The sequence below is a fragment of the Carassius gibelio genome, chromosome B24, assembly GCF_023724105.1.
Source record: "Carassius gibelio isolate Cgi1373 ecotype wild population from Czech Republic chromosome B24, carGib1.2-hapl.c, whole genome shotgun sequence".
NCBI lineage: Eukaryota > Metazoa > Chordata > Actinopteri > Cypriniformes > Cyprinidae > Carassius > Carassius gibelio.
Genome location: NC_068419.1, coordinates 17,278,241 through 17,305,086, shown reverse-complemented (window position 1 = coordinate 17,305,086; position 26,846 = coordinate 17,278,241). Strand labels below are relative to the sequence as shown.

Below are 26,846 nucleotides of genomic sequence, written 5' to 3'. Positions count from 1 at the left end.
GCCGTCAAAGTACAAATGAACTTTGCTAAGTTTACATTACAGCGTCCAGGCTGGAGTTACAAGCTAGAAACTCCTGAAGGACACATCGATGTAACAACTTTTATCCTGCAACATTATAATGTAACAATTGTAACATTCTGTCATCATTTACCCAATACTTGATAGATTTCTTCAACTTTTCTTGCTTTCTTCTTGTCATATTCTGACAAGATTGTTATATATATATATATATATATATATATATATATATATATATATATATATATATATATATATATATATATACAACAATCTTTTCAGAAAATGATTATTACTATTATTTAATTTTATAATTTATTTTCAGCTGTGGTTCAAAAAAATTACAAAACTACCTTTAATGTATAATAAAAATCGACAGTTTTATCATGCAAAAAAAATGTTCAAATCATCTGAACTGATTTTAAAATGTTTTGCGTTATTATTCACCAATAATAAAAGTTTTGACTGAAAAGCAAAAATTTTTAGTGCAGGATAAAAAAACGCTACATGGAATTTTCCCTTACTTTGTAGTATTTTAACAAGATTTCATGTTGGTTTTGTGTTTGTTCTTTGTGAGAAACTCTCTTTCTTACGTTTTAATCTAAGCGTAATCCCAATACAGCTGCTTCAAAAGCCAAAACTGAGGACCAAACACTACACATGACCCGGCCATGAGTAAGAGAATGAGTTTTCAGAAAGCCAGCGTAGATTTGGCGTAAAACACGGGGCTCTTATGTGTTCTGTAAACAGTACTGCGACGTGCCCATCTCTTTGGTTAAATGATATAACACACCTCAAGACATCAATACAAGAGCAGAATGTCAAACAGAATGAATTTCCATCAACTGCAGCTTCAGATTCCTTTCAAAACCTTGACATTCCTTGAGGGACGTCTTGTTCTTGTTGATAACACAGTGTTGGTTAAATGTCACCATCTTTTTTTCAACCACTACCAACACTTTTAAAATACAGTGATAAGGGCATCATAGGGGAATATGTAATTCTGAAGCCTTTTTTTTGTATCTTGGTTATTGATCTCAAAATGTTCAGTCTGACCCAGAATAACCAGAAAAAGATCTGTCAATCAGTTTCTTCTTCATTTCGCCTGCAGCAGAGGATGTTTTGGTGTCATATTGAGTTCAGTCACTTGTGTTCAGCTTGTTCCATTGTAAATTAAAAAAAAAGATGAGAGAGAAAACCAATTGTCCATTGATTTTTTCAGCTTAGTGGAAATCCATGATGCAACATGATTTTGAAGATGGCAAACCACCGCGGAAATGACGGAGGCTTCAAGAGGTGAAAAACAATCATCTTCAGCACTTAAACGTGGGTGAATCATACTTGTGATGTTTAAGAGGACACAATCACAGCATTCAATAGCGCTGAAGGTCATGCAACACCTTTATCAACGAGAAGGGTGAACGCTTAGGACATTTATTTCCATTGATTCGTCTGAGCCTCCACTCTCCAAAAAAGTAAATAAGAGCCAAACAAACAATATCTTTTCAACTGTACTGAAACGATGCTCTGAAATGGCATTATTGAGTGTGAGGTTTGATTCCAGCCGTAGACTGCTATGCTCACAACATGCAACGTGCGAATTTAACGTGACTCTCAGTTTACAGCATTGTACCGACAGGACAGAGGGGCAGAAGAATACACTCACATTTATTATGCCAAACAAAAATAAAAAATAAATAAAGCAACAACAACCGTGATTTAGCACACAGTCAAGCTGAGCTCAGTTAGCGATCCGGACACAACATGTACCGAGCCGCGATGCACTTATTTTGACTTCAAGGCTGTTTTTGCATGTGAATACACAGCGAGTGAATGGCATCTGTACAGACTGGAGGGAATTTGAAATCAAATACTCTCTCTCTCTCTCTCTCTCTCTCTCTATATATATATATATATATACTGTATATCTGTTCATATATTCATATTTTACACAAATATAGACTTTTCGCAACTTCAGAGCATGTATTAAATTCACAGCTGGAGTTAAAAGGTCAACAAAAAACAACCACAAATATATATAAGAGGTGTAAGACCCTGTAAGAGTCTGTGTCCGTTTGTTCGATCCGGAGTTTGATTTGGAGCGTGAAGCACGTGTCCTCTGACAGTTTCCTTCTCCTAGGCTTTAGAAAGGAAGGTGCTTCTGGTGATGATCTTAGACTATGTTGGGTGCAGTGTTGAGGGACTACTGTGCTGTCCGCTCCGTCCAAATAGCAGGCAATTTTCTCTTGGCTCTAAAATAAGTGTGATTCTGGGAAAAGGAGTCACTATAGCCACAGTCCGCTCATGAGGCCGGTTGTGAGGAGGAGAACAGCGAGTCCATTACTCGTGGATATCCTCATCCCTGTGAGGAGAGAAGAGAGGACACTGAACGGAAAGGAAGAACAGAAGCACTTCACTCCAAATATTAACAAAAAGAGCCTGTCTAGACTTTATTATACATGACTGGGCTAACAGCGTAAGAATACTTCAAACTGATAGGTCTTTGCTCATCATTTATTGCACGTTCCTTTATATAGCGAAAGGAATTGCTTCAAAAGGGAATGATTAATGCAGATTTCATACAGCAAATAAACTGTAATGCTTCAAGTCCTTCCATACATATTGACATGATTGCAAGCTGTTCGAAAATAATATGTTGCATATGGCTTTCCGTCGAACTGTTTTTATGTCTGTAAGTTTTACGTGCAAATTAAAAATAGCATATACTTTTTCATGAATACTGAGATACATGCTAAACTAAGGTGGATTTTCTTTCTATTTGTTTCTTCTTTTTTTTGTATTTGTAATACTTCTTAACTAATTGCTGGCGTTGAATTCACTCAAGTTTGAATTTGCATGTAATAAATCCTGAATGTAAATGCTTTATACAGAATTACAATTTGCATATTCCTCAATGTTGGCAAGTAAACTTGTATACAAGTTTATGTGCTAAGCTGAGTTGTGCATAAGTGAAAATGTGCATTTGTTGCATTTGTGTATATATATATATATATATATATATATATATATATATATATATATAAAGCTACAAATTAAATAAAATATATAGACTAAAAAAAAAAAAAAAAAAAAAACAACGATTAAATTGCTATAATGTTTTGAGTACAGGCATAATTAACATCTAAGTGTAATATGCATTAGTTTGTTTTTTAGAAATCCTGAATATAAACACATGATAATCAAGTAAATTTGCAATTTATTAATATTTGCATAAACATTCAGGTGTTAAGCTGAAGTGAATTTTCTGGAGTGTGTATAGATTTATTCAGCAAAAACAATGATCAATGACTAATTTTCCATGATAACCTAGCCTTATATAACACACCCTTTCATAATCATTTTTATGTTATGTATTAATATTAATAGAAAAAAAATACTTGGCTCTTAATATACATTTTTGTTGTTGTTGTTGTTGTGTAAGATAATGAATGCTATTTTGCCATGTTCCATGCACTTCTCATTACATTTTAATGATAATAGAATGTTGTCAAATCATACAATTGTGCTCTTATTGATGTTTTGTTAAATAAGACATTACTCAATTTGAGTATATTGATAATTTGGTAATAAAAACAATATTTTTATCTAATAAAAATAAGAGTTTGTCCATGTCCCTTGAATGGTTATCCACCCTGTCGTACTGGGGAATCCGCCCCTTTAAGAAAATGCCGTCCTCTTCAGTGACATCAGGACAACAGAGTGTTTGTCTCTTCAGTGGTGGGAATTTCAAAGGCTGAGGTTGAGCAAGTTGGTGACTTATTATATTATAATATAACATTATTATATTTTTTAAGAGTTTTTCCAGTTAAGAGTTTTGTTTTTTTCTTCCACCCTGTCATATTGATATTTTATAGTACTAATTTAATAATAATTATTTAATATCTATATAATCCAGTGTGTTCAATCATCTAGGTGTGGGGGCAGTAACATGCAAACGAAAAAACTGCATCCACATATAACTGTTTTCTCAAAAATATATATATGAAATATATCTGGAAATAAATCTACATTGTTTATCCTTTTGACCTTTTGCTTTAAAAATTCACAAAATTCTAACTTATCATTGAAGTGAAACAATTGAAAGTTGGGAGAAAATCTCATGATGAAATAATAGTTTTTCTCTAGTGCATGTTGGCCACAATATATCAACCCTAGAGTTTGAGTAAAATACCTCTGAAGTATATTACTACTATATTACTACTATTTTAGCACATGAAAGGTACTCTATTGTGATATTCACCCGTATATGAAGAGTTCAGATGCAAAGTGCAAGTGACGTTTGAAATTCAGGTGAAATTACTGAACCTACACATAGGAGCCTAACAACAAATATATTCATTTTAGAATAAAACATTTCAACAGAACTCTTCATTTGCTTACATCTCTCCATAAGCAACAAGGTCATTCAGGCCCATGATGCACATATTTTTGCAACTTTTCTTAAAATTACTAGTATTTATTTATGTTTTAACAAAAAAAGTGCAACCAAAATATCTCTTAACTCCCAGGTACCACACAATAGTCTGGTTTTATTGGTCTGTGAAACTAAAGAAGACACTATCTACCTATTCACAGAGGCCTCCTCCTAAAACCACCACAGATAAATCAAGCTGAAATCTGCCATTACACCATGAAAAGGGATTAATGTGGAGCCTCCTGTAGCCAACCTGCCTTTCTAAAGGCTTTTCAGAGTATTTTTAAAACAAGCTATGTGTGCTGACAGCTGTGTTACAGAGAAACACAACTACTGCTCTGCGCTGGAAGGATGCTAAGGAACGAACTATATATATATAATTATTTTATTTTATTTTTTTAGTGGTGCAGGGATATATGGGAAGGCTTTGAAAAATGATGAATCTCTTCCGTTTTCTCCTGAAAGTCAGTTTCTCAGTCCTATTGTTAGCAGGTTTGATCGTGTTCCATTTTTCGCACAGTGCTATAAATACATCTGCATTTTTGAACCGCATTTCCTGTTGTTTTTCCTTTTTTTTTCTAGACCTCCTTTGAACAATGAAATTAGGTGCGATACAAGGCCTGAAGACTTCAAAGCAAATGTGATTTGATTCCTCTCTGAACTTATTGCACACCTGCCTCGACTGCAGAAGAGAACGGGAGACGTTTAAGGATGTGCTCTTGCCATAAAACCAGGAAACAAGGCAACAAATAGGAAAAGGGGAATTAAATATTCAGTAAATCACTGTGGCGTTCACAGGATTTTTCTGGTGGTGGGAGTGGATCCTCCCATGACCCTCTGCTCCTTTCTGTGATCAAGCCGAAGAGGGACCTTCCTGAAAAAGTGATCAAGCATGCCTCCCTTCGTTTGCTTGGGAATAATGAATCACTCCTGCCGGCTGAAATGCACTGTTGATTACGCATCACATCTATACGTTCATTACCAGTCGCATCTGATTAGCTGTAAGGAAGAGTATGAGTCATGTCAGAATGTCAGTGGATGTAATTACAGTTTGCTGATGCTGCTGTAGTGAAGGTTGTTGAAGGTTAAAAGAGCTCGGAGTACTCATGTTCAACGAATACATCTCTGACGTATTTATAATGAAGGTATACAGCAATTAATATGTCCTCCGCTCACTTTACCTGCTGTACAAATCACATGTTAGAAGAACCTCTATGCAATCAAATATAATCATCTAGATGAATCCCCTCATTCTTGTTTTATGTTTTTCAGCATCTTTTCTGTCGGTTTGTAAGATCTCTGCTGGTTTTGAAGAGTTCAGAATGGAAGAACTGGATTTTATTCAAATCAAAAGTTGAGGGTTGAATTTAATTGGCCACAGTGTGCAGGATTTTGACTTAAAATGACAGGAAGATACATTAATTGATTTGCAATTCAAAGATATTTAGCAAGGTCACTCAATTTCATCCATCCAGAATGATTTAAGACACTACTTGAATAATTTAACATTGTTAACCGTCTATAAGCACTTCAAACTATGATTAGCACCCTATATATCGTTGGAGTACACTATTGTGCCATATTTCAAATAAATGCAAATAACAAAACAATAATATTAAATTTTTCATTTACTGTATTTTCTTTCTTTTCTTTTTCATTCTTTCTTCCTGTACATTGGTTTTTGCATTGTTCATGTTTTAGACTTTGAAACCAGGTTGAGTTTGTTAAATATCCCCTGATCTCACTGTACACAATTAATACTTGACCTCCAAATATTCAAGATATGGCCCAAATATGTTTGTTTATTTATTTATTTTTCATGTCACAAAGATGATCTTATTAGTGATTTTAAATCTGCTACAATAATTATAATAAGCTCTGTGTCAAATGAATAGAAATCAGATTTTTGCATAATCTGCTGATTAACTCGATCCTGTATTACACACCGTGGCAAAGTTTGTTTTCAAAAGAGGAATAACTTACATTTGCAATTTTGAGGTCAGTATAATCTGGATGTAATATCAGACCTAAATAATTATTAATTGACACTAATGCATGTTTATTACCTAAAATGCATTTTTTTTAGACTAACGCAACGTTTACTTTCATAAGAGGAACACATTTGCTATTTTGAGCTCAGTATAATACCTTCAGTCAATTAAATTATAGGCCTGCTATTTATTCCCTGCTGACAATTTCTAAACTCCATTACTGGTTCTACAACAGCCTATTAGCAACTCTATTACATATTCATATATTTGTATATTTGTTTTTAATTTGCAATAATATGGCATCGTTAATCTAAATAGCTATAATAACTGGTTGCATTGTTTTCCCACACAGTAAAACTCTTTAAGGCATGTTTTATATATCAATGAAAGTATGTAATGTGAAACTTAACAAACTAGCTGAGTTTGACTTCCAATTACATAAACGCTCCAGTAATTAAATGCAGTTTATTACACTTACAGTGACTGGCCATAAATAACTTTCTCAAATATCCATTATTATATACATACTGTAAATGCAAATTTAAATACTCAGTAGAAGGATTACTTTTTTTTTTTTTTTTTTGCAGTGCATTAAGAGGATTAATAATGAAATCTGATGCTCCGAAGCTGTTTCTTTATGCAGTCCTCAAGCCTGTTGAAACACAAGGACGAATGCTAGAGACAGAGATGACCTCATACCTGCCCCTGTGCTGTGCTCCACTGTTTTGGAGTGTGCCGTCTGCGAGGCAGAAGTGGACTGGGCTCTCTGGTCTGAGCTCATGCCGTTGCTGTCCTGACCCAGAGCCAAGCTGCTCTTGCGGGGTTTCTTATCGGTCAGGTGCAGCGGAGAGCTCTTCTTAATGGCCCTGTTGCGCGGGCGGATGGTGGCGTTGACTTTCAGGTAGGCTTGAGCCTTGTACTCCTTCAGCTCTCCGTAGTTGGCATCTGTGACACGGCATTCGTACAGACCCTCATCGTTCTTGCTCACCCGAGAGATCTGCAGCTTGTGGGAGATGTCATTGCCTTGGACCTTGACTGTCTGTGAAGAGAATGGAAGACAAATCCTCAGATGAACTCGCTGCTCTAGACCAACGCATAAAACCTTTATTTGCCAGCGTCTTTGCTTTAGAGGCCTTTCATAACAGCAAAGGCGGCGTCAAGGTATTTAACCCTATAAAGCCTACTGCATCATATCTGACGCACAAAAGCCTGATCTTCATCACACCTTCTGTCTGTGAAAAGAGATGGTATATATATACATATATATATTTCAGATATCAGGCTTCACTGGGTTAAAGATTACAATGATTAGTGGCGAAAAAGGGATCGGTCACACGAAAATCATAGACATGTAATAGTTTGCTTTATCATATAGCCATAGATCTTGTACTCACACTTATTTTAGTCCCTTCTTCATCAGGATCTGGGTCTGGAATCAGCTCCATCTGCTCACACAGAACAACAATAAGAGTGTTTAGAGTTTATAGCATTTAAGATCAAATCTGTAGATAATAATGCTGTTGGAAATTTGTGAATCTGATGCTTTAAAAAATATTGATACTCAATACCACAAAAAAATAAAATAATAATAACAATAAAAAATAAAAAATAAATTCATTTTAAATCCACTCATAAAATGTGAACAATAGCTAAAGTTAATTTAGATTTGACCATAATATAAGAAACAGTAATAAAATGAAGATGAGAATAATAGTAATAATAATAAATAGTAGTATAATACTAAAACAGAAGTAGTAATAGTAGTAATACTAATAGTAGTATAATAAATTAATAATAATAATTCTGAGACAGAAATACACTGTCATTCATTAATTTCTGCTGGAAAACTGCAGGAAAGCCTTTTAAGTTTCTGTGACAGCAATCTTCTGTCCACAAAACTGTTGACAATTAAACAAATGTGGAAATAAAGCAAAACTACTTCTTGTGTTTTCACAAATACATGTTATACTCATTACACATGCAGAGAGTGAAAACATCTTAAGTGATGTGCTTTTCTCTGAAACACAGTGCAACAGACAGTGCTTACTGTACACACACACACACACACACACACACACACACACACACACACACACTCACACAAACTATGTTGCTCTTTCTAACTCTCTTGTCTCAAGGCTGTAATGCAGTACACCGTTTTTTGCCCAGATTTTTGCCCCAGTTTACAGTCTGTACAGGCAAGTCAGAGCCGGTCTGATCATATTCATCATATCATAGTGAATGATGGACACAGACTGTGATTTCATCCAGTCGTAGGATACCAAACATCTGAAACAGCTGATTTTAGCACACACACGCCAGATTTACACTGCGCAGATTGCACAGAAGCACTTCTGGAGGGGCAGGGGTTAAACACAGACTGTTTAATGCTGCTCACAGGTGGCAGAAATGTATTTACTCAAAAATAGCAGCTATATACAATATTTTGAGACTAGAGCTTGAGGTGGGTCAGGGCAGGCATAATTTAGTCTGGCTTTTATGTGGCATTGTGTGCGATTGTGTGAACACAGAATTTTGAGCAGGCACAGAGCAGCCTGAGACACCCTCAATGTGTGATCCTCGGTCCGTGCCCAGTTTTTCTTCTGGATTTATTTACTAAATTGACTAGTGTGTGATTCCTAAATCTTTGTAGATTTTGAGAGTCGTGTAGTGCTTTCCAGCCTTCACTTCTGAAAGTGAGAAAGAACATATATGGTATTGCCTTGTATAGGAGTACTGAATGCTTTAAAATATTAAGAAAAAATAAATAAACATTGCTGCACTCAAACTTTCTGGTGCATTGTTCAAAAAATAACATTACTTTCCAATAAAGTACTTAATAATTTATTTTCTTTCTTTCTTTCTTTCTTTCTTTCTTTCTTTCTTTCTTTCTTTTATATATATATATATATATATATATATATATATATATATATATATATATATATATATATATATATATATATATATATATACTATTATAGCTTTAATTAATATTTTGAATACATTTTTATGATTATATTTCCCTTTTTTATTTTAATTTTAGTTGACATTTTAGTATTGAGGGCTTACTCAAAATTACTCAAAATTAAATAATGAAATGTTGAAATATATGAATCAATCGTTAAATATATAATTAAATATTTAAACATATAAATGAAGAAATAATGCATAAATAAATTTTGTCTTTCTAATTTAGGCACGTGTTCTTGTTTTTCACATCGCACCTCACAAATATTTTCTACTTTTATTAAAATGATGTCATAGTTGATTGATGACTTCATCTGCAAGAGTCAACAACAGATATTTTACTGTACCAATCTCTTGTAATGTGAAAAAAAAAGGGGGTGCCAAAATTAGAAAGACCAAAAAAATTGAGTTTGAATGGTGATGCCGCCCACTGAGTGACATGCCCACAACTGTAACCCTGAAGATTAAATGTGGAGGGAGAAAATGAATGAATGAATGAATGAATGAATGAATGACCTTCTGGGAAAGGGTTTGAGTGATAGTCAGGTGTTTAAGGTGGTTTTAAAATTTTTTAGAGCATACAGGACTACACCACAGGACTTAGTGTTTGAGGATGAGGATCATGATGCTTCTGCCCATCTCGGAGGTTGAGGAGCCCAATGTGGAAGCTCGCAGCGCCAGCTGAACCTCTGGGGTGGGTGGTGGCATTATAATTGACCCCCCTTTTTTTCCTCTGTGATATCAATACAGATTTATCACCCATTTGCGCAAGATGTACAGGTGTTGGTAACAGAATGAAGAAGAAGAACTTGCAAAGTATTATTTTGCTGATGCGGACTCTACAACACGTTTTCTCTGCCAATGCCATTGCCTTGTTTTGTTTTGTTACTTTGGACCTTGCCTGTTTTGACCATGTTGTGTTTTAATTAAAGCTCGCACTTAGATCTACAATGCTTGTCCTGAAAGCCTGCCGTTGCAGAATACTTCACCATACCATAGATCCAGCAGCTTTTCAAACACATATCAACACGGATCCAGCATTAGTCCTTGTTCACCTCAAGGTAATCGCTCAGTTGAGGATTATGTGGAGGACTTTTGTGGACTTTCCTATAAGGTAAACTTCAATGACACTTTTATGAAAGACATTTTCCGTTATGGTTTACATAAGGACATATCATGCATTACGATTTCATTTTTTCCTTGGATATTCCTGTTTGCTGGTGTTTGGATCTTGCCTGTTTTGACCACGCTGTGTTTGAATAAAACCTTGCACTTGGACAGTGCTATTCCTGCTTCCTGCTTGCCTTGATGCTGTTTTGTGATCGTAGCTCTGTGTAGCTTTTTGTTTTTCTGTAGAATCTTTATCTTACTATCGCTCTCTGTTGTTTAAAGTGATAAAATATAACTTTATTCCCACCATATTTATGATATTATATCTCAAACTAATCTGATTAGTGCAGTGCACCTGCATCACGTTAGTCCTTGTTAGCTTGTCATCAGCATTTTGCTTATTACTTATAAAGCCCTGAATGGTTTAGCACCTCAGTATTTGAATGAGCTCCTGTTACATTATAATCCTCCACGACTGCAATGTTTTCAAAACTCAGGCAATTTGATAATACCTAGAATACCTTTACATATTAAGGGCCTAAACTCTGGAATAACATACCTAACATTGTTCGGGAGGCAGACACACTCTTGCAGTTTAAATCTAGATTAAAACCCATCTCTTTAACCTGGCTTACACATGACACACCAAGGGCCCTATTTTAACTGTCCAAATCCACTTTTGCTTCTGCACAATCTGACTTTGCTGCAGTCTGGAATTGAACTACTGGTTTCGTCTGGTCAGAGGAGAACTGACCCCAACTGAGCCTGGTTTCTCCCAAGGTTTTTTTCTCCATTCTGTCACCGATGGAGTTTCGGTTCCTTGCCGCTGTCGCCTCTGACTTGCTTAGTTGGGGTCACTTCATCTACAGCGATATCGTTGACTTGATTGCAAATAAATGCACAGACACTATTTAACTGAACAGAGATGACATAACTGAATTCAATGATGAACTGCCTTTAACTATCATTTTACATTATTGACACACTGTTTAACTAATGAATGTTGTTCAGTTGCTTTGACACAATCTTTTTTCTTTAAAGTGCTATATAAATAAAGGTGACTGGACTTGTTTGTTAGTGTTTTTTGTGTGTGTGCAGGTTTTTTATTTAGCTTAAAGGACTACGTTTTTTTTAACGTGTATATATAACCTAAACTCACTTATCTCTTTGCGAATTCATACACAACATACAAAATCACATCCAATAAGTTAAATAATAGAGTTTACGACTTTGGTTCTGTGTGAACAATCCCTTTCTTGTGCTCCATCCACACTATTTATTTATTATTATTTTGTTTAAATGTTTGTCAAATGTGTCAGATGGACACGTCCCGTTCTGCTTTTATAAAGCATTATGATATAAACAGTTCAGAACATTATTACACATTGCAAACTTTCAAATGACTCAGTTGTATGTGTAAGGGTGTTTTTTTAATTAATCAGCTCATTCTCCATCTAGTTAGAGCACAAATGTCAAATAATTGAGAACTGAAATGGCGAGCTGTTGATTATCGGTTATCATTATCAGCTCAGAGATACCATATCCTAACGTTTCTAATTACAGAGAGAGAAAATAAACTCTCAATCTTGTGTTGCAGTGATGTCGGATTGTTATTAAAAACTCTGAATGTTTGAGAAGCACAGTTAATTGTTTATTTAGGGATGACATGCAGACGGTGAGAGGTGTTTCCATCAGCAGAGCTAAACCGAACAATGATTCATTAGAAGTGGCGCAGGAACAAATGGTACTAGAGGCACCATTTTCTGCTCTTTAAGAAATCTGAAATATTCAAAAAGCTGCACATCAAAAAACAATCAGCACAAAATCCATCAGGCTAAAGAGGAATACTGCTTCCGCCCGACAACACGCGACCAAATAATGAACTTCATCTGCTCGAGGTCTGAGGCAATCGCTTTTAAATTAAGCAATAAGGAACAGATTAGATCCATGGTAAACATGTTCATCCTTAACGTCAATAATGTCATGTTTGCTTGCGTCTCTCTGGAAGTATTATTCACTAAGACTTCATCCCAGCTAACCTTTGGAGAGAAAGCCTAGAGAATGTGCTCAAATGAAGACGCCTGATGAGCCGATGCCACACGGTTTAAACCCAGATTTACTTTACACATTGATTTGTAGATGGGGAAAAAGTGGCAAAAGGCATTTTGAAGAGGTAGACGTCAGTGACAAGGGTGAACGTAACCGCAGAGGCTCCTCATGATGCCACAGCTGAATGCAGCACTTTACTGCGGTTTTACAGAAGGACAAGAAATGATAGAGAGACACTTTCTGGAAATGACTGGCAAATTGAACCGCAGAAGATAAAACTGTAGTTGTTCATGATGAGACTCATAGTGACCCTTGACCTGGATCCAGAACACCTGAGAAGAGATGATGTCACCCCTCAGAGGAACTCAGATGATGCTAACCCCGAAACAACATACACAACTACCAAATTTAGCTACAAGTGTGATTGCATCATATAATAATTGCTGTTAATAGTGTTCATCGTCTGTTTGACTACATCTTTAATTGATTTTTTCTGAAAATTTCTGCCATATCCACAAAAACTGACAGTCACCACTGATAAGCTACTACTAAATATTACGTAGTTTTCTGTAAAGTTGCTTTGCAGTGATTTGTATCATAAAATGCGCTATACAAATAAACTTGAATTAAAAAAAAATAATAATAATATTAATGAAGGCCACTTGAGTGTGTTAAGAAACACAGTCGTCAACATTACACATAAGTCTATTATTACAGCAAGTACACTTTTAAAAAGTGCACATTGTAGTAATTACAAGTTAAGAGTACATTTGAAATATTTTGATAATATTTTGTTGTGCTTTTCAAAATGTACAGTTATTTTAATGTTGACTACTAAAGCACATGTAAAACACCTGCTTATAATTTTATTTGTTGTTTAAATATATAATGTAATTAATTGCAAATCCATCATTATAAATTGCAAATATATTTAAATATGACAATTGTCGGTAGATATGACAGATTGGAAATTTTCATAAATGCTTTTCAGTACACTCAGCATTCCTTTAACCATATTCAAAAGACAGTAGAAATGATTACAGAATTTCATATAAAGATATACTTCAGGTTTACACTGAAAAAGAAAAAAACAAACTGTGAAGTTCAAACTGTGAAGTATATATATATATATATATATATATATATATATATATATATATATATTTTTTATTCAGCTAGTAGCCAAGGTAGCATTTCTTTAGTTTATCTGACATGTGTGGGTCATCTATTTATGATCACATGACCAGCTGGATGCAACTCACTTAATCTCAGTAATGTCCCTCTTATTGCTCACTTTCACTCATGGAATGAATTATTAATGTTTGAGGGCTGAGGCAATGTCACATAGGCAAAAAAAGAAGAAAGAGGAAAAACCCAGCCACAAACACTTCAGAACTTATTTTTTCTCCAAATGAATTTATGTGGATTGTGTCCAAGTGTGTGGCAAAGAGCTGATGTGAAATCTTTATAACAGTGCATGAAATAAAAATACTAACCAACCTACTAACTAATTAAATATTTAATCAGTTTTTTTGTCTTGTGTCCCAGATACCAATACTGAGAAGCAAAACTGCACAAGATATTGTTTTAAGATATGAATTTATTTTTTACCCAGCTGGAATTCTTTTACATTTTAAGCATAACTCAAACTAAACTTAATTAAGCTTATGCTTAAAAAAAAAAAAATAAATAAATAAATAAATAAATATTATTCTATTTATAATGCATTTCATATTCTCGGGATATAAATCCTGTTATATTAAACACACTTGCTTCTCAAATGAATGTTTTAAAGACATTTAGAAAGTTTTACCGGAAAACAAAAACAAAAAAACTTAGTAATAGAATTATGTTTTGTGGAAAGGGTTTAAATGAATTGCAGAAGTCCTCAATGATATCAGGTTGTTGAAAGTAAGCTTTTAGAGCAGAATGACTCTTTTGTCTGGATAACTCACTCGGATACGGACCGTTGATCTCCATTACGCCGAGATCTCGTATCTCTGCTATAACATACCGTCCATTTAGCTGGACCTCCAGTAGCCTCCCATTAAAATCAAATACAATTAAACTAAATGAGCTCTAATGAATTTCCAATTCCACCAGCGGTTCTGGGTGTTCAGCAATGACTTCTAAGTAGTATCTGGCTTGCACTGCAAATTGTGAATCTTTACTTCATGAACTCACTGATATGCTCCACAGCAAAGCCTTCTTTTTAAAGGGAGGGTTCAGTCAGAAATATTATATAATCGACTCAGTGTCTGATGATCATGATGTAGAATGACTGACTCCAGGATGAAGCCTATGAGAATGCGGTTATATGAGCCTAACTTTCAAGATATGAGGGCAAAATTATTTATTTTAGCAGCATCACATCAGCATGCAAGTTGCTTTTCCCCAATATCTGCACCACTGATAATATGATATTGATTTCAAATAATGGTTTAACAAACAAGAAGGATTGTTTTGTCAGTGAATGAATCCATGTTTTGGAAATAATAAGTTGAATCAATAATTCAATGATTTATAGGCAGTAACTTGCTTCATTTTTTGTTTGAACGAATCGGTTGAATGATTGATTCAGTGACTCACTCATTAAGATTTAATTTGTTTTAGTTCAAGAGAATCATTTCATTTATTATTTTTGCAATGCTAAATGCTAAATGATATATATATAAAATGTATATATTATAGATTTTATGTTTTCCTAAAATATCTCTTTTGCTTTCACATCAACCTTGGTGTTTATGAAAAGCAGCGGAGCACACACAGTAGGAAAGCATGTTTACACAAGTATTATAAGTTCACAAGTTGAGTAATGTTAAAAACAAAAGCAACATGTGTTTTGCTTCATTTTCATGCATGGATGCGCTCCACCGACTGCTGCACTAATACCTCTGCTAGGTTTGACTCGTCATTTGTGATTCTTACGCTCTTCATTACAGCAAACCGTCGTTCTTCATGCCCGCTGGAATTGACTTCTTGTAAAATGTGCCCCTGCAATTATTTTGCATAATGCACGAGGCTCCGAGGTCCCTGACACTAAATTAATGTCAGGGAAGAAGGATGGCATCGTCTATATTAAGATATACACATATCTCACTTGAATGGCCACAGCCGTCAAACATATTTCACTGTGGAGATGGAGATGAAGCTCTCAGATCTCTGCGGCTGAACCTTGAGGATATCGTTATTATGAATCTGTATCTCCCTCTTTATGAGGATATTGAACAGTATGTTTTTGTTCTCAGGGCAAACAATATGATTAGAGATACACTTCTGAAACTCTCTCTCTGTCTCTCTCTCTCTCTCTCTCTCTCACACACACACACACACGTCGGCTCCATTCCATATCTCTTCAGCACACAGTTTCATCAACCTAAAGCTGGCTGAACTTCAACAAGTTATTATATTGCTCTCGTATGCTTTGTGAAGGTGGCGTAAAACAGTGATGCATTATGATGGCCTTGCTTTACGGCCATCCGAGTGGATGAAATACGGCTGAGGCAGCACATGGAGTGTATGGAACATGTTCAACTCCTCTCTTAATGACATCTGGGCTCTGTGCAATGAAATAAATGTGTGTGCATCTGCAGATTTCCAAACACTACGGCAGATAATGCACAGGCACACAGGGGGCTTTGCTTCTGAGACCACGCAGGTAGTGATTAATCCAGTTACTATTTCACACACTCAGGCATTTTTCCCAATTAAACGCATCAAGTTTAATATTTACATTGGAGGTCTTTATTACTGCCATTGAAGTTTGAGTGCATTCAATTAGTGTTGCAAATATTTTCATAATGTTTTTATGTCTTTGGAAAAGAGCTGGTGATGTAATGTTAAGAAATTGAATATTTAAGAAATAAAGAAATATCTAGGTGTCTTGTCTGTTTCAAATAAGGAGGGCTATAAAAGATGCACTCACACATTGCGGAGTATTAGCTTTGTTTCTGTGTTTCTTCACTTATTTTCTTAGTTTCCTAGTTGAACTGTTCCCTTGTTTCCGATCCCTGACCATTGCCTTTATTCGATTACTCTTTTGCCATGCCTCAGATATTGCTGTTTGCCACTGTTTGACCACACCTGTCTGACTATGCTGCTAATAAAGCCTTGCATTTGGATCTTCAACTCCATTGTCATGATCCCCATGTTACATGAGGATTTAACCTAAATTTACATTTATAAAACGTGATTTTGGTAACTGACATAATGTTAAAACTGAAGTGCTGAAATCTGTTTTGTACCTTTGTAAGACACTGATAACCACCAAAAGCAGGTGGTGATGAGAAAGTTACACGATGAACCAAAGCTAATCACAAGCAGCTTATAAATACTAAAGTAAATTCATTCACACAAACACTAATCACCATCACGGTCATCATATATATATATATATATATATATATATATATATATATATATATATATATATATATATATATATATATATATATATATATATATATATATATATATATATATATATATATATATATAGATGCCCAGTAGCATTCAGTCACCATCTCTACTTATCAGAACACTGCAATGTGATCTAGTGTTAGTAATTTCCTCTGTGCAGTGAAATAATTCATTAGTGAAGCAATACATCCGTAACTGTACATGCGAGAGACATCATTCACTTCTGAACATCTCCTGAACCCATTAAACCCAATGTGAACTGGTTTTCTGCACACAAATCCACTGGTACACAATCAATGTTGTGTGAATACCAACTCTGCACCACTTCACTGTTTCCATTGGCTCTCTGCATTGACAGATTGTTGAAACATGTCAAATGTGGTACAGCACCATACTTATGCTGAGGAAGCTTGTTAATGCCCAGAGGGATGATATCATTTACTGCTGGGCACAGACACACTGTTGTGTGAGTCATGAATTATTCAGGCCCGTGGAGAGGCGAGAGGCCTGTGAAACAACGTTCGAATTTATGTATATGAAGGAAATTATTGTATTTGACAACCGCTCTCGGTGTGACTCCAGACAGATGTTGCTGATGATTGATTTTGGCTCTTATAATGTACTTAACAAGTGTTGTTGTCACTTGTTGACAAAACTAAAGTAAACAATGCGTCAAACTATTGCTGCAGTGGTTTGTGTGGCATATGGAAGGCTCTAGAAAGGTTCACCAGACTGACCTTTTTTTTTCATTTTTTCAAATAAGTGGCTTAAGTTAAATGAACTGATCTCATTAATTATGTTTCTTTACATTCTGCATGTTTATTTATTTATTTTTTCTAAGAAATATATATGAAAAAAAAAAAATAATAATATATATATATATTTTTTTTAACTGACTTTTATTGGCAGTATGTTGTCTTGAAATCTCTGGATTTCACCTGATCAACTTCAACATATGAATGCTCATTAAGAGAGCACTTTTAGCAGAGATATAATGTGGTAAAACATCTTCTGTAGCTTGAAGAAAGTGTGTTTGTCAACCAATCAAATGTGAGAAGTAAACTCAATTTACAGAAAATACATCAGAATAGGGCTTGGCGATGTATTGAATATTAGCGATACTATCGGAATCAATCTGAAAATATCTGAAATATTGAATATTTTAAATTCAAGCTAACTTTCCCAAAATAACGTGGTGAATGTCCAAAAAAGGAACATGTAACTGCTGACTGCTCTACATGTCTCTACTAGGAGAGCTTTCATGAGAGCAGTTTAAATAGAGAAATATAGACCATGGCCATTTGGAGTTATTGTATTCACTGTTGTATTTACCATTTTTAATAATATAGACAGATGGAGTGCAAAAGTCTTTGGTATTCATGGAATTTTTTTGTTTTGTTTTTGTATATAAGAAACCGCTATGTGCTTTAGTAACTATCTCCCCATCTAAGAGGTTTTTAGTTTTCGTAGGAACATAGTTTCATGTCATATAGCTTCTCTTAAAACCACAGACAATTGACAGACTTGTGTTCTTAGAAAAGAAAAACACCTTTTACTTTTTACTGCTTAAATTAGCTGTTTAATCTAAATTGTTTTTGTTTAGTTTTTTTAAAGGGGAAATTAAATTGTATTTATTTATTATTATTATTATTATTATTATTTGCAAATGCAAACATATCGAGATATACAAATTTCGACAATATCAAGATATATATATCGCCCAGCCCTACATCAGAATTGTGAGAAATTCAGTATTCTAAGGGAATGTTTACACACCAGCAATTGACACAAAACAATGTTTTTCCTTACTGTTTTAGAAAGTTTCACATACAGACAACAATGCTGTCCAAGTGATCCCTGATCACATATATCTGTGAAAATGGCTAAAAAAAATAAACGCTTTATTATGCACGCCAGGCCAGTACGTGGCAATGTCACTTTGTAAAACAACACTACAAACCTGTACATATCCCTATAGACTGAACATGTAAAACACATGCACATGAAAACACATTTGTGTTTTTATAGTTGACACAGATATGGTAATACTAAGAATATGTTTTTTTGCAATTATGTTTAATTCCATTGTGGAAACAGGCTTCCATAGACACCAGCAAATGCTAACTGTTGAAACTGGCCATCTAAACACTGACGCCTTGATGCTGTTTCATAAAGTCTAAATTCACATAAATAAAAACATTAAACAGATAATTCAAGGTTTTTGAGGGTCTAAAGCAATGCTTTAAGCTTTATCATCCCAAGAGATGAGTATATGTTGCATTATTAAAAGACCTGCTTTCCTCTGCATTCAGCACATCCACTCATTGACTGCATTATTTGCTTAAGGGAAAAATAATATGATCTGCTGCTGTTCTAAAGGACAGCAGGTGAATGACAGAGTAAGTACACATAGAGTAGGTGTCCAACCAGAGTGTGCTTTCTACTGCCATGAGTGCCGCTGCCGCCGCCGCGTCTGCAAAGTGCATTTGCAGCTTTTGACCGCTGAATGACACTTTAACCACAAGTTATCAAACAAGAGCAACAAAGCACATTTTCGCAAAATAGCCACCAGCTTTGCCTTGCTGGTGTGTTACATTTGACGACTGCAGTCTGCATTATGTTTGCTGCATACCTCGGTTGTAACGAGTGGTTATTTCAGTCAAAGTTGTTCTTCTATCAGCTTGAATCAGTCGGCCCATTTCCCTCTGACCTCTAGCATCAACAAGGCATTTTCTCCCACAGGACTGCCGCATACTGGATGTGTTTCCCTTTTCAAACCATTCTTTGTAAACCCTAGAAATGGTTGTGTGTGAAAATCCCAGTAACTGAGCAGATTGTGAAATACTCAGACCAGCCCGTCTGGCACCAACAACCATGCCATGCTCAAAATTGCTTAACCTGATAACTGTCACTAACGTTTTTGAAGATAGAGATGAATGTGCATGATACAAACCTACATTTTTATAATTCATGACTGAAAACATTTTGTAACATGATTTTGATGTACCATTTACATGTCTGATTATAAAATGGATTTTATGTTTTCAAGCGATATATAACTTCTGATGATTTCTGAAATGTGATAGAGAAAAAGGCAACGAGGAAGTATTTTTTTTTAAACAAAGGTCAAAGCTCCTTTTGTAATGTAGATTTCTGAGGGTGAACTCTTGTCATAAATTCATCTATTACTTTTCCTACATAACTTTTAACAAAACATATTGGTAAAATATATATTTGGGAGTCTTAGACCTTTCCAACGATATATAGTTAGTCAAGATTAGATTAGATTTGATTGTAATATAGTATAGTCAACGTAGGTGTCCTGTATACAGGACGGGGTGACATTTAACAGGTTAAATCACTTTTCTTTCCAATGCTGACATTCAGTTTGGAGTTCAGGAAATTGTCTTGACCAGGACCACACTCCTAAATGCATTGAAGCAAATGCCATATGATTGGTTGATTAGATAATTGCATTAATGAGAAATTGAACAGGTGTTCCTAATAATCTTTTAGGTGAGTGTATGCAAAATTAGAAACTGCAATCTTATTCACTGTCTTTAGCATTTTATAATAATTTTTACAATATCTTACTTAACCTGCTTTGTATCTTTATTATTTAAAACCTGTTGACGTGCACCTGGACGTGGGTGCACTGAACTGTCCTTGTTTGAATGTGTCAATGTTTATGAATACATTAAATGAAATGGGGCGAAATTAATTTTGTAATTAAGTAATCCATCACTTTTCTAGATTGCTCCAGGACTCATTTCATGTATTTTTTTATCTCAAATAAACAAAACAAAAAATCAGTGTGGTACAATATTTTTTAAGGCACTTCAGTGTCTATAGCTTTTAATATTTTTGAGGATTATTAATAAAAAGTAAATCCCAAAGGGTGTTCTTTCCAAAAACACAAAAATTATATGTGTAATAAACATAGGTAAGGAACCGTTGGAATTAAAAATTAGGTAGGACACTTTCAGCTGTGAGTCCCATAATGGGGGGTCTGGTTAACAGGTTAATGTAAAAGAGATTTATTAAAATAATCAAAATCAACTAATTGGAGTGGCATCAGCCATTAGATCATTTTAAAGCATCACATAGCCTTTAATTTACCGATTATAACTGCATCTGTCTCAGGTGTTTACATATAATGGGGACATAATTACTGATTATAATGACTTATACTGCCTTTTTATGCATTGCGTATCACGCCATGTAAACATAAAACATAAAACCCATGTCTGCATTTGTGATTGAAGAAACGACAAACCACAAGCACTACTCTACACTGCTCAAACAACAACTATCACAACAAAAAACAGATTCTCCACGACAAAAATACTACAGTAAGAATAAAAGTAATGACTTGTTTCTTTGCATGAACATTTGGGCGGTGTTATGCAAATCTTCCCACATAGTGATGTAGAGATGTGGTGGCATGTTAGAATGAGCCATTTTATGTAGGCGTGGGTGACTAAAGAATATCTCTTTGGATTTAAGACTTAAGTCTTTGCAACTTTAGGTATATTATCTACAGTAACACAAACACCTTATAACACTCCAAAGAGAAAGGAAAACTTGAAATTTCATCAGATGACCCCTTTACGTATGCCTGAACATTCTTACAATGCAAACACCCTAGTCATATACACGGTTATTTGCTAAACGTCGGGAATTTTTGCTGCTCATTAAAAAGTTATGTTTATATAAATTACAGTATAGCAAACATCAGATGACCATGATAAACATCAGATGGACGAGATCCCCAACATGTCATGTACATAACAAATGACGAAGGGCTCATTCTGAAATCTGAATGAAGGTTTATGTTTTTTATACATATACCTTCATTTGCCTTGTACAGTTTATGTACATTGTTTATGTGATCTTGTTATAATGTTTTTTATTTGTACAGTAGGCTAACTGCAATTGATTCAAAAATGATTTTATTGACAGCATTCATTTTGAAGAAGGTTATGATTTAAATGATGGTTAAATTATTTATTAATTGTTAATTTAATATACAGGCTACATATAACATCTTACATGGTAACGGTAATGCTAATAAAACACCAAAATTGAGCAATCAGAAATAGATGTTGCTAAATCATATACAGTACACATCATAAATTATTTAGAGAAATAAACTACATTGAGTATACACTTAAGGACAAGCTTTATATCCAAGATGAAGCCTTGCTTTTCATTTCAGTACAACATAGATTAATATAGTAACAGAGGCTTGTATAATATTATTCATTGTATATTAAAATCAATTTTGGATACTAATACGTTCATGTTTAATAATTATTGAATAATTATGTACATAAAGAAATATAATTTTTTGTTGGATTAGTTAAAATATTAAAAAGCAATATCACAAGCAACAAGAGGAATATCACATAGCATAAGTGCAAATTTGATATGAATTTTATACAGCAGGGGCGTATTACAGAATGTTTCTTATCTATCTAGATATTAACTATATCATATGACATAAATATGAGACAGAACTCATACAGGGGCGTTTTTGCCCCAATCGCTTTTAGTTGAGTGAGTTGTTGCTTTACATCATGTTCATGACCATTCGACTGTAATGAAATGATGACCTATGTACATTTTCACACATTATGTTTGTCATGACTAATTAAGTTGACGGTTAAATTGGCAGCCCTATATAGAATATTTTATGGCTGGAGATTATTTGCAGTGTATGAATTTATGCTCATAGTGTGAGACGCTCCTCTGTCCCAGATCTGATGTCAGTCAGGATGATCTGAAGCTGCTGCTTCACTCTTTCTCTCACAGCTCTACAGACCGGTGGCACTGACGTGTTTTCCATTTGAACTCAAATGCTGAAGTTCAGTACACATTTGAAGGTTCAAATCCATGCATAAGGTTGACTTTTGCAAACCCTAACAAAGGAATATCCTTTAATGTTAATGCTTTCCAATCTTTTTCTTTGGGAAGCCTTTTATTAAAAAGTATTCCATTCAAAAAACTTTGCATAAATATAATTCTGTGGTTGTGGGGGTTAAGAGCTTCCATGTGGACTCATCTATACATTTCTATACACTTCAATGAAAAAAGCTCTCGTTCGTCTCTCTTTCCGAGGAAAAAAAAAAAGGAAAAAGGGCAGCCATCTGCTTCCAGCGGTTCAGGACAGGAAAAGCAGGAGATATTTGAGGATTGTGATGAAGCTGAGGCTGAGCCTTCTTTCTTAATCCTCCTGCCCTGTGTATGTAGAGCTGTTCGAAGTTATGGATCGTGGCACGGAAAAGCTGGACTCTCCATGGAAATGCACTAACAAGGTGATGCCATGAGGCCACTTTGATGAGCATTATCTTTCTGACCATAGCCCTCCAGCTCAGGTGAGCCCTCCATTTCTGCCTAATCTCCATGCAGAGATCGAAAAGAAATGGAAGAGGCCGTTTTCTTCTTGCATCCATCAGTTTCAGTATAAGAGTTATGCTGGCATTGAGGCGTTGGGCAAAAGAGCTATGAGAGTATGAGATGTTCTCTCTTAATCTCCCTCCTTGCCATCTAAGCCTCTTCAAGAATCACATCTCACTTAAATGGAAAGGCATACAAAGCAGCAGGTCAGGCTGTGGCTTCATTACACAAGATAGTGATGCTTCAAGCATATCAGTCTGATCTGCTAAAAGACCTAGATAGAGGTGAGGGCCTTTCTCTCTTTCTTAGCCGAGCTGCGCCACACCACAGATCTCTCTCCATGCTACCAAGCAGAACGCCTCCGCCATGGGCAGGACTATGGCGGTAACGGAGAGACATCTGTGGATGAACCTGGCAGACATCGGGAAGAAAAAGCTTTCTTCTCGATTCTTCTCGATTCTTAGGTTTCAAACTTTTCGGTGTTTCCGCTGAGATGGTAATCGAGAAGTTCAGGGAGACGAAGGCGCACTCCACTGCTTTCAGATCCTTCATCCAGGTCTGGGCCCGAACAACATAGGGGTCCTGGTCCATCTCAGTTCTAGGATCAGAGACAGGCACAGAAGGCTAGTGTTGGTACTGATGCTCCTCCCCCACCTGCGGGTAGGGGTAAGAGGAATAGTGAGTCACGGGGAGGTAAGCATGACCTAAGGGATTTGACCATCAGCGTTCTCATCTGAATCAGAGCAATACTTTGTATCTACTTGTTTTCTTTGGGGGTTTTTACATCTGCCTTATTCTTCCCTTCTTAATTCCCCTGTAACCCTGTGGTTATGTGTGTACTTATCTTCTAGAGTTGTTGCTGACGCATCAAGCGGGGAGTGGAGGTGCCAGTTTCATATGTCTTCTTGTATATGCTGCCTCAGGTGATGTTCCCCTTGCCAGAGGTTTGTAAATTTGAGCTTGCCTCTCTCTGCGTTTCGACACCTCTGCGATGCTTAGGAACCTTTAAGTACACTTTGTGCAATTTGTGCACTTTCTAAAATCCACGTAAGTGGTAAATGTGCACGCAAGACGAACTTTCTGAAATCCTGTAAGGTAAGGGTTACTCGTGCAGCTTCGTTCCCTTTCTTGAGATGTTTAGATCTTGGTTCAAAGACTTCAGCTCTTCCCCGGGCAGAGGCCCTGACAAATATGTTGGGTATGTAGCGTAGGCCTTTGGCCGTAAGGGGTACTGTCACAGACAGCTGTCTAAATGTCCCAGGGGCAACTCCCATGGAGATGGTAGAGTTGGTACTTAGTGTTCGCAATGATTCTGGCCTGCACTCCCCTCAGCATGGCGGCAAGGGTATACTGTTCCCCATAGCAACCCCTAGAGGACACAGTTTGACGTTACCTTGAAAGGGAATATCTCAGCTCATGAATGTAACCATGGTTCCCTGAGTAGGGAACGAGACACTGCATCCTCTAGCTCCCTGCTATGCTTCAGACGCAAGCTTCAGACGAAGAAGTGAATGATGTGTTCTCCAGGTGGCTATTTATCCATAGATGAGCCGGTAGTGACGTCGGAGGCTGTCGCCAGCAAACTTTTTGTTTTTTTTCAATGTATGCTTCAAACACGGGTCACGACGAGGTGTAGACCCCTAGAGGATGCAATGTCTCATTCCCTATTCAGGGAACCATGGTTGCATTTGTAACCTGAGACGTTTTGTAATATTATTTGCCGTAAATGTGATACATTGATAGTGGTAATATTGTGAGAGAGTGAGGCTGTTTGTAGTTGTGATGGGCCTATTTGGGAGACAATCCAGGGCTGTTTTTACTCCCAGTCCATCCCTTGTGAGTGTGTGTCAATATAAGCAGTGCATTTATACAGAGCGGTAATTAAATGGCTATGATTCACACCAGTATAGAATTTAAACAATGTATAATGTCATGCACGGTGCATTAGTTTTGTCCCATTTCTTAGAGGAATATTTTCAACCCGACCCCTTGACACCCTACTACATTTTGTTTTAAGGTCCACCCCCAATTCTATTTTATACCCCTTCCCCTTGTCCCTTGACCCCTTTGCTGTCAAAGATCAGCGACAACCCCAGATTATGATTATTATAAATGCATACTGAGATTGAAGCAAGATTGCAGCTTGATGTCTTTGTAAACATTGAGATACCACAATAAAGGCTAATAAAGGTGGAATAAAAACAAAAGAATAATGATAAAAGAATAATGCCGATAATTTGTCATACCTGGCGGAGGTGTGAACGACTTGTTTCATGAAAACAACAGAATCATGAATGGGGAGTATTCAGAGCCAGACACACAGACAGAGCACACAGGACATCCTTACATATGAGCTTACAGAAGATGACAAGAGCCATAAATCAATCTGATTAGCCTTCTCTAAACATACACATGACATGACTGTAGAAAATATTTCATAAAATTCACTGTTTTACAGATTATATTATGAAATTTCAATTGAAGCTTTGGTAGACTTGTGGCTTTAGCTGTATTGTGTTTCTAAACTCATATCCTACATAAAAAAACTGTTAAACATTTAAAAAATATGTTAATATTTTAGTTTTTATGTTTGAGCTTATATATCTCTATTATCATAACAGTCTGAGTAATTCTGATTGTTGAACAGTAAACTTTAAAGTGTGAACTTTGTGAACATATGTTGATTATGTTGTTGATTATGTTGAGTATCTAGTCAGAAAGAATCATGAGCATAAACCTTTTTATTTTGGGTATATAATTTCTGTCTCCATGCCAAAAAATGGGGGGTGACTACTAAGGGGATAAACTCTCGCAGCACCTTGTTGAGGTCTCAGCATCGTTAGCTTCGCTATCATAGCAGTGTTTTTAGCTCAGCCTGAGGTCATTTAGTATCTGCAGATGTGGTTACCAGCGCTGACAGCTGTGTTATTGATGGTTTCAGCCTTTATCCAGGCGTCCTGTTTCCCTGAGTGACAGACTGAAAGACATTCTTTCACTCACTAGAAATGGCACTGGTCTTCCTGCATACCTAAGCAGGCCTGGCTTTTTTTTTCTCTAGCCTCTGTTTCTCTACTTTGAGCTGCCTCTTTTTCTTCTCTATGGAGAAAGCCAGTCGAGCTGATACAGATCCACCTCGCTTTGAGAGAAGCATAACTTCACGCTTTGAAAGGTTCACCTGGCACAGTGAAACAACAGGCAATGTTTTCAGACAGATTTCCACAAGAAAACAAGCAGGGCACGTCGTGTCAACACAGTCTCATAAGGAAACAACTTTCATCCGGCACCATAAATCCATCAGCGTCGCTCTGAATACAGTACAAATGACATTCAGACATCACTCTCCAGCTCGTTTGGAGGATTCCATTACAATCCCAAAACTAAACTTCATTCCACACCTGCAGGTTTCCTGTCTTCATGAAATACAAATTGTTTTTTGTTTTTTTGCAGATTGTCCA

The 26,846-nt window shown here is 35.8% G+C and overlaps 1 protein-coding gene across 1 annotated transcript in view; it reads right to left on the bottom strand.

Moving 5' to 3' along the window:
* Positions 1-267: 267 nt before the first annotated feature.
* Positions 268-26,846, bottom strand: part of LOC128013109 (V-set and transmembrane domain-containing protein 2A-like) — a 117,009-nt gene continuing 90,430 nt past the window's right edge. The window contains exons 3-5 of the mRNA XM_052595821.1: positions 7,839-7,889; positions 7,144-7,483; positions 268-2,380 (exon numbers count right to left, since the gene is read on the bottom strand). Coding sequence (XP_052451781.1) covers positions 2,304-2,380; positions 7,144-7,483; positions 7,839-7,889 — 468 coding nt within the window. The 3' untranslated portion in view covers positions 268-2,303. The remainder of the gene's footprint in view (positions 2,381-7,143; positions 7,484-7,838; positions 7,890-26,846) is intronic.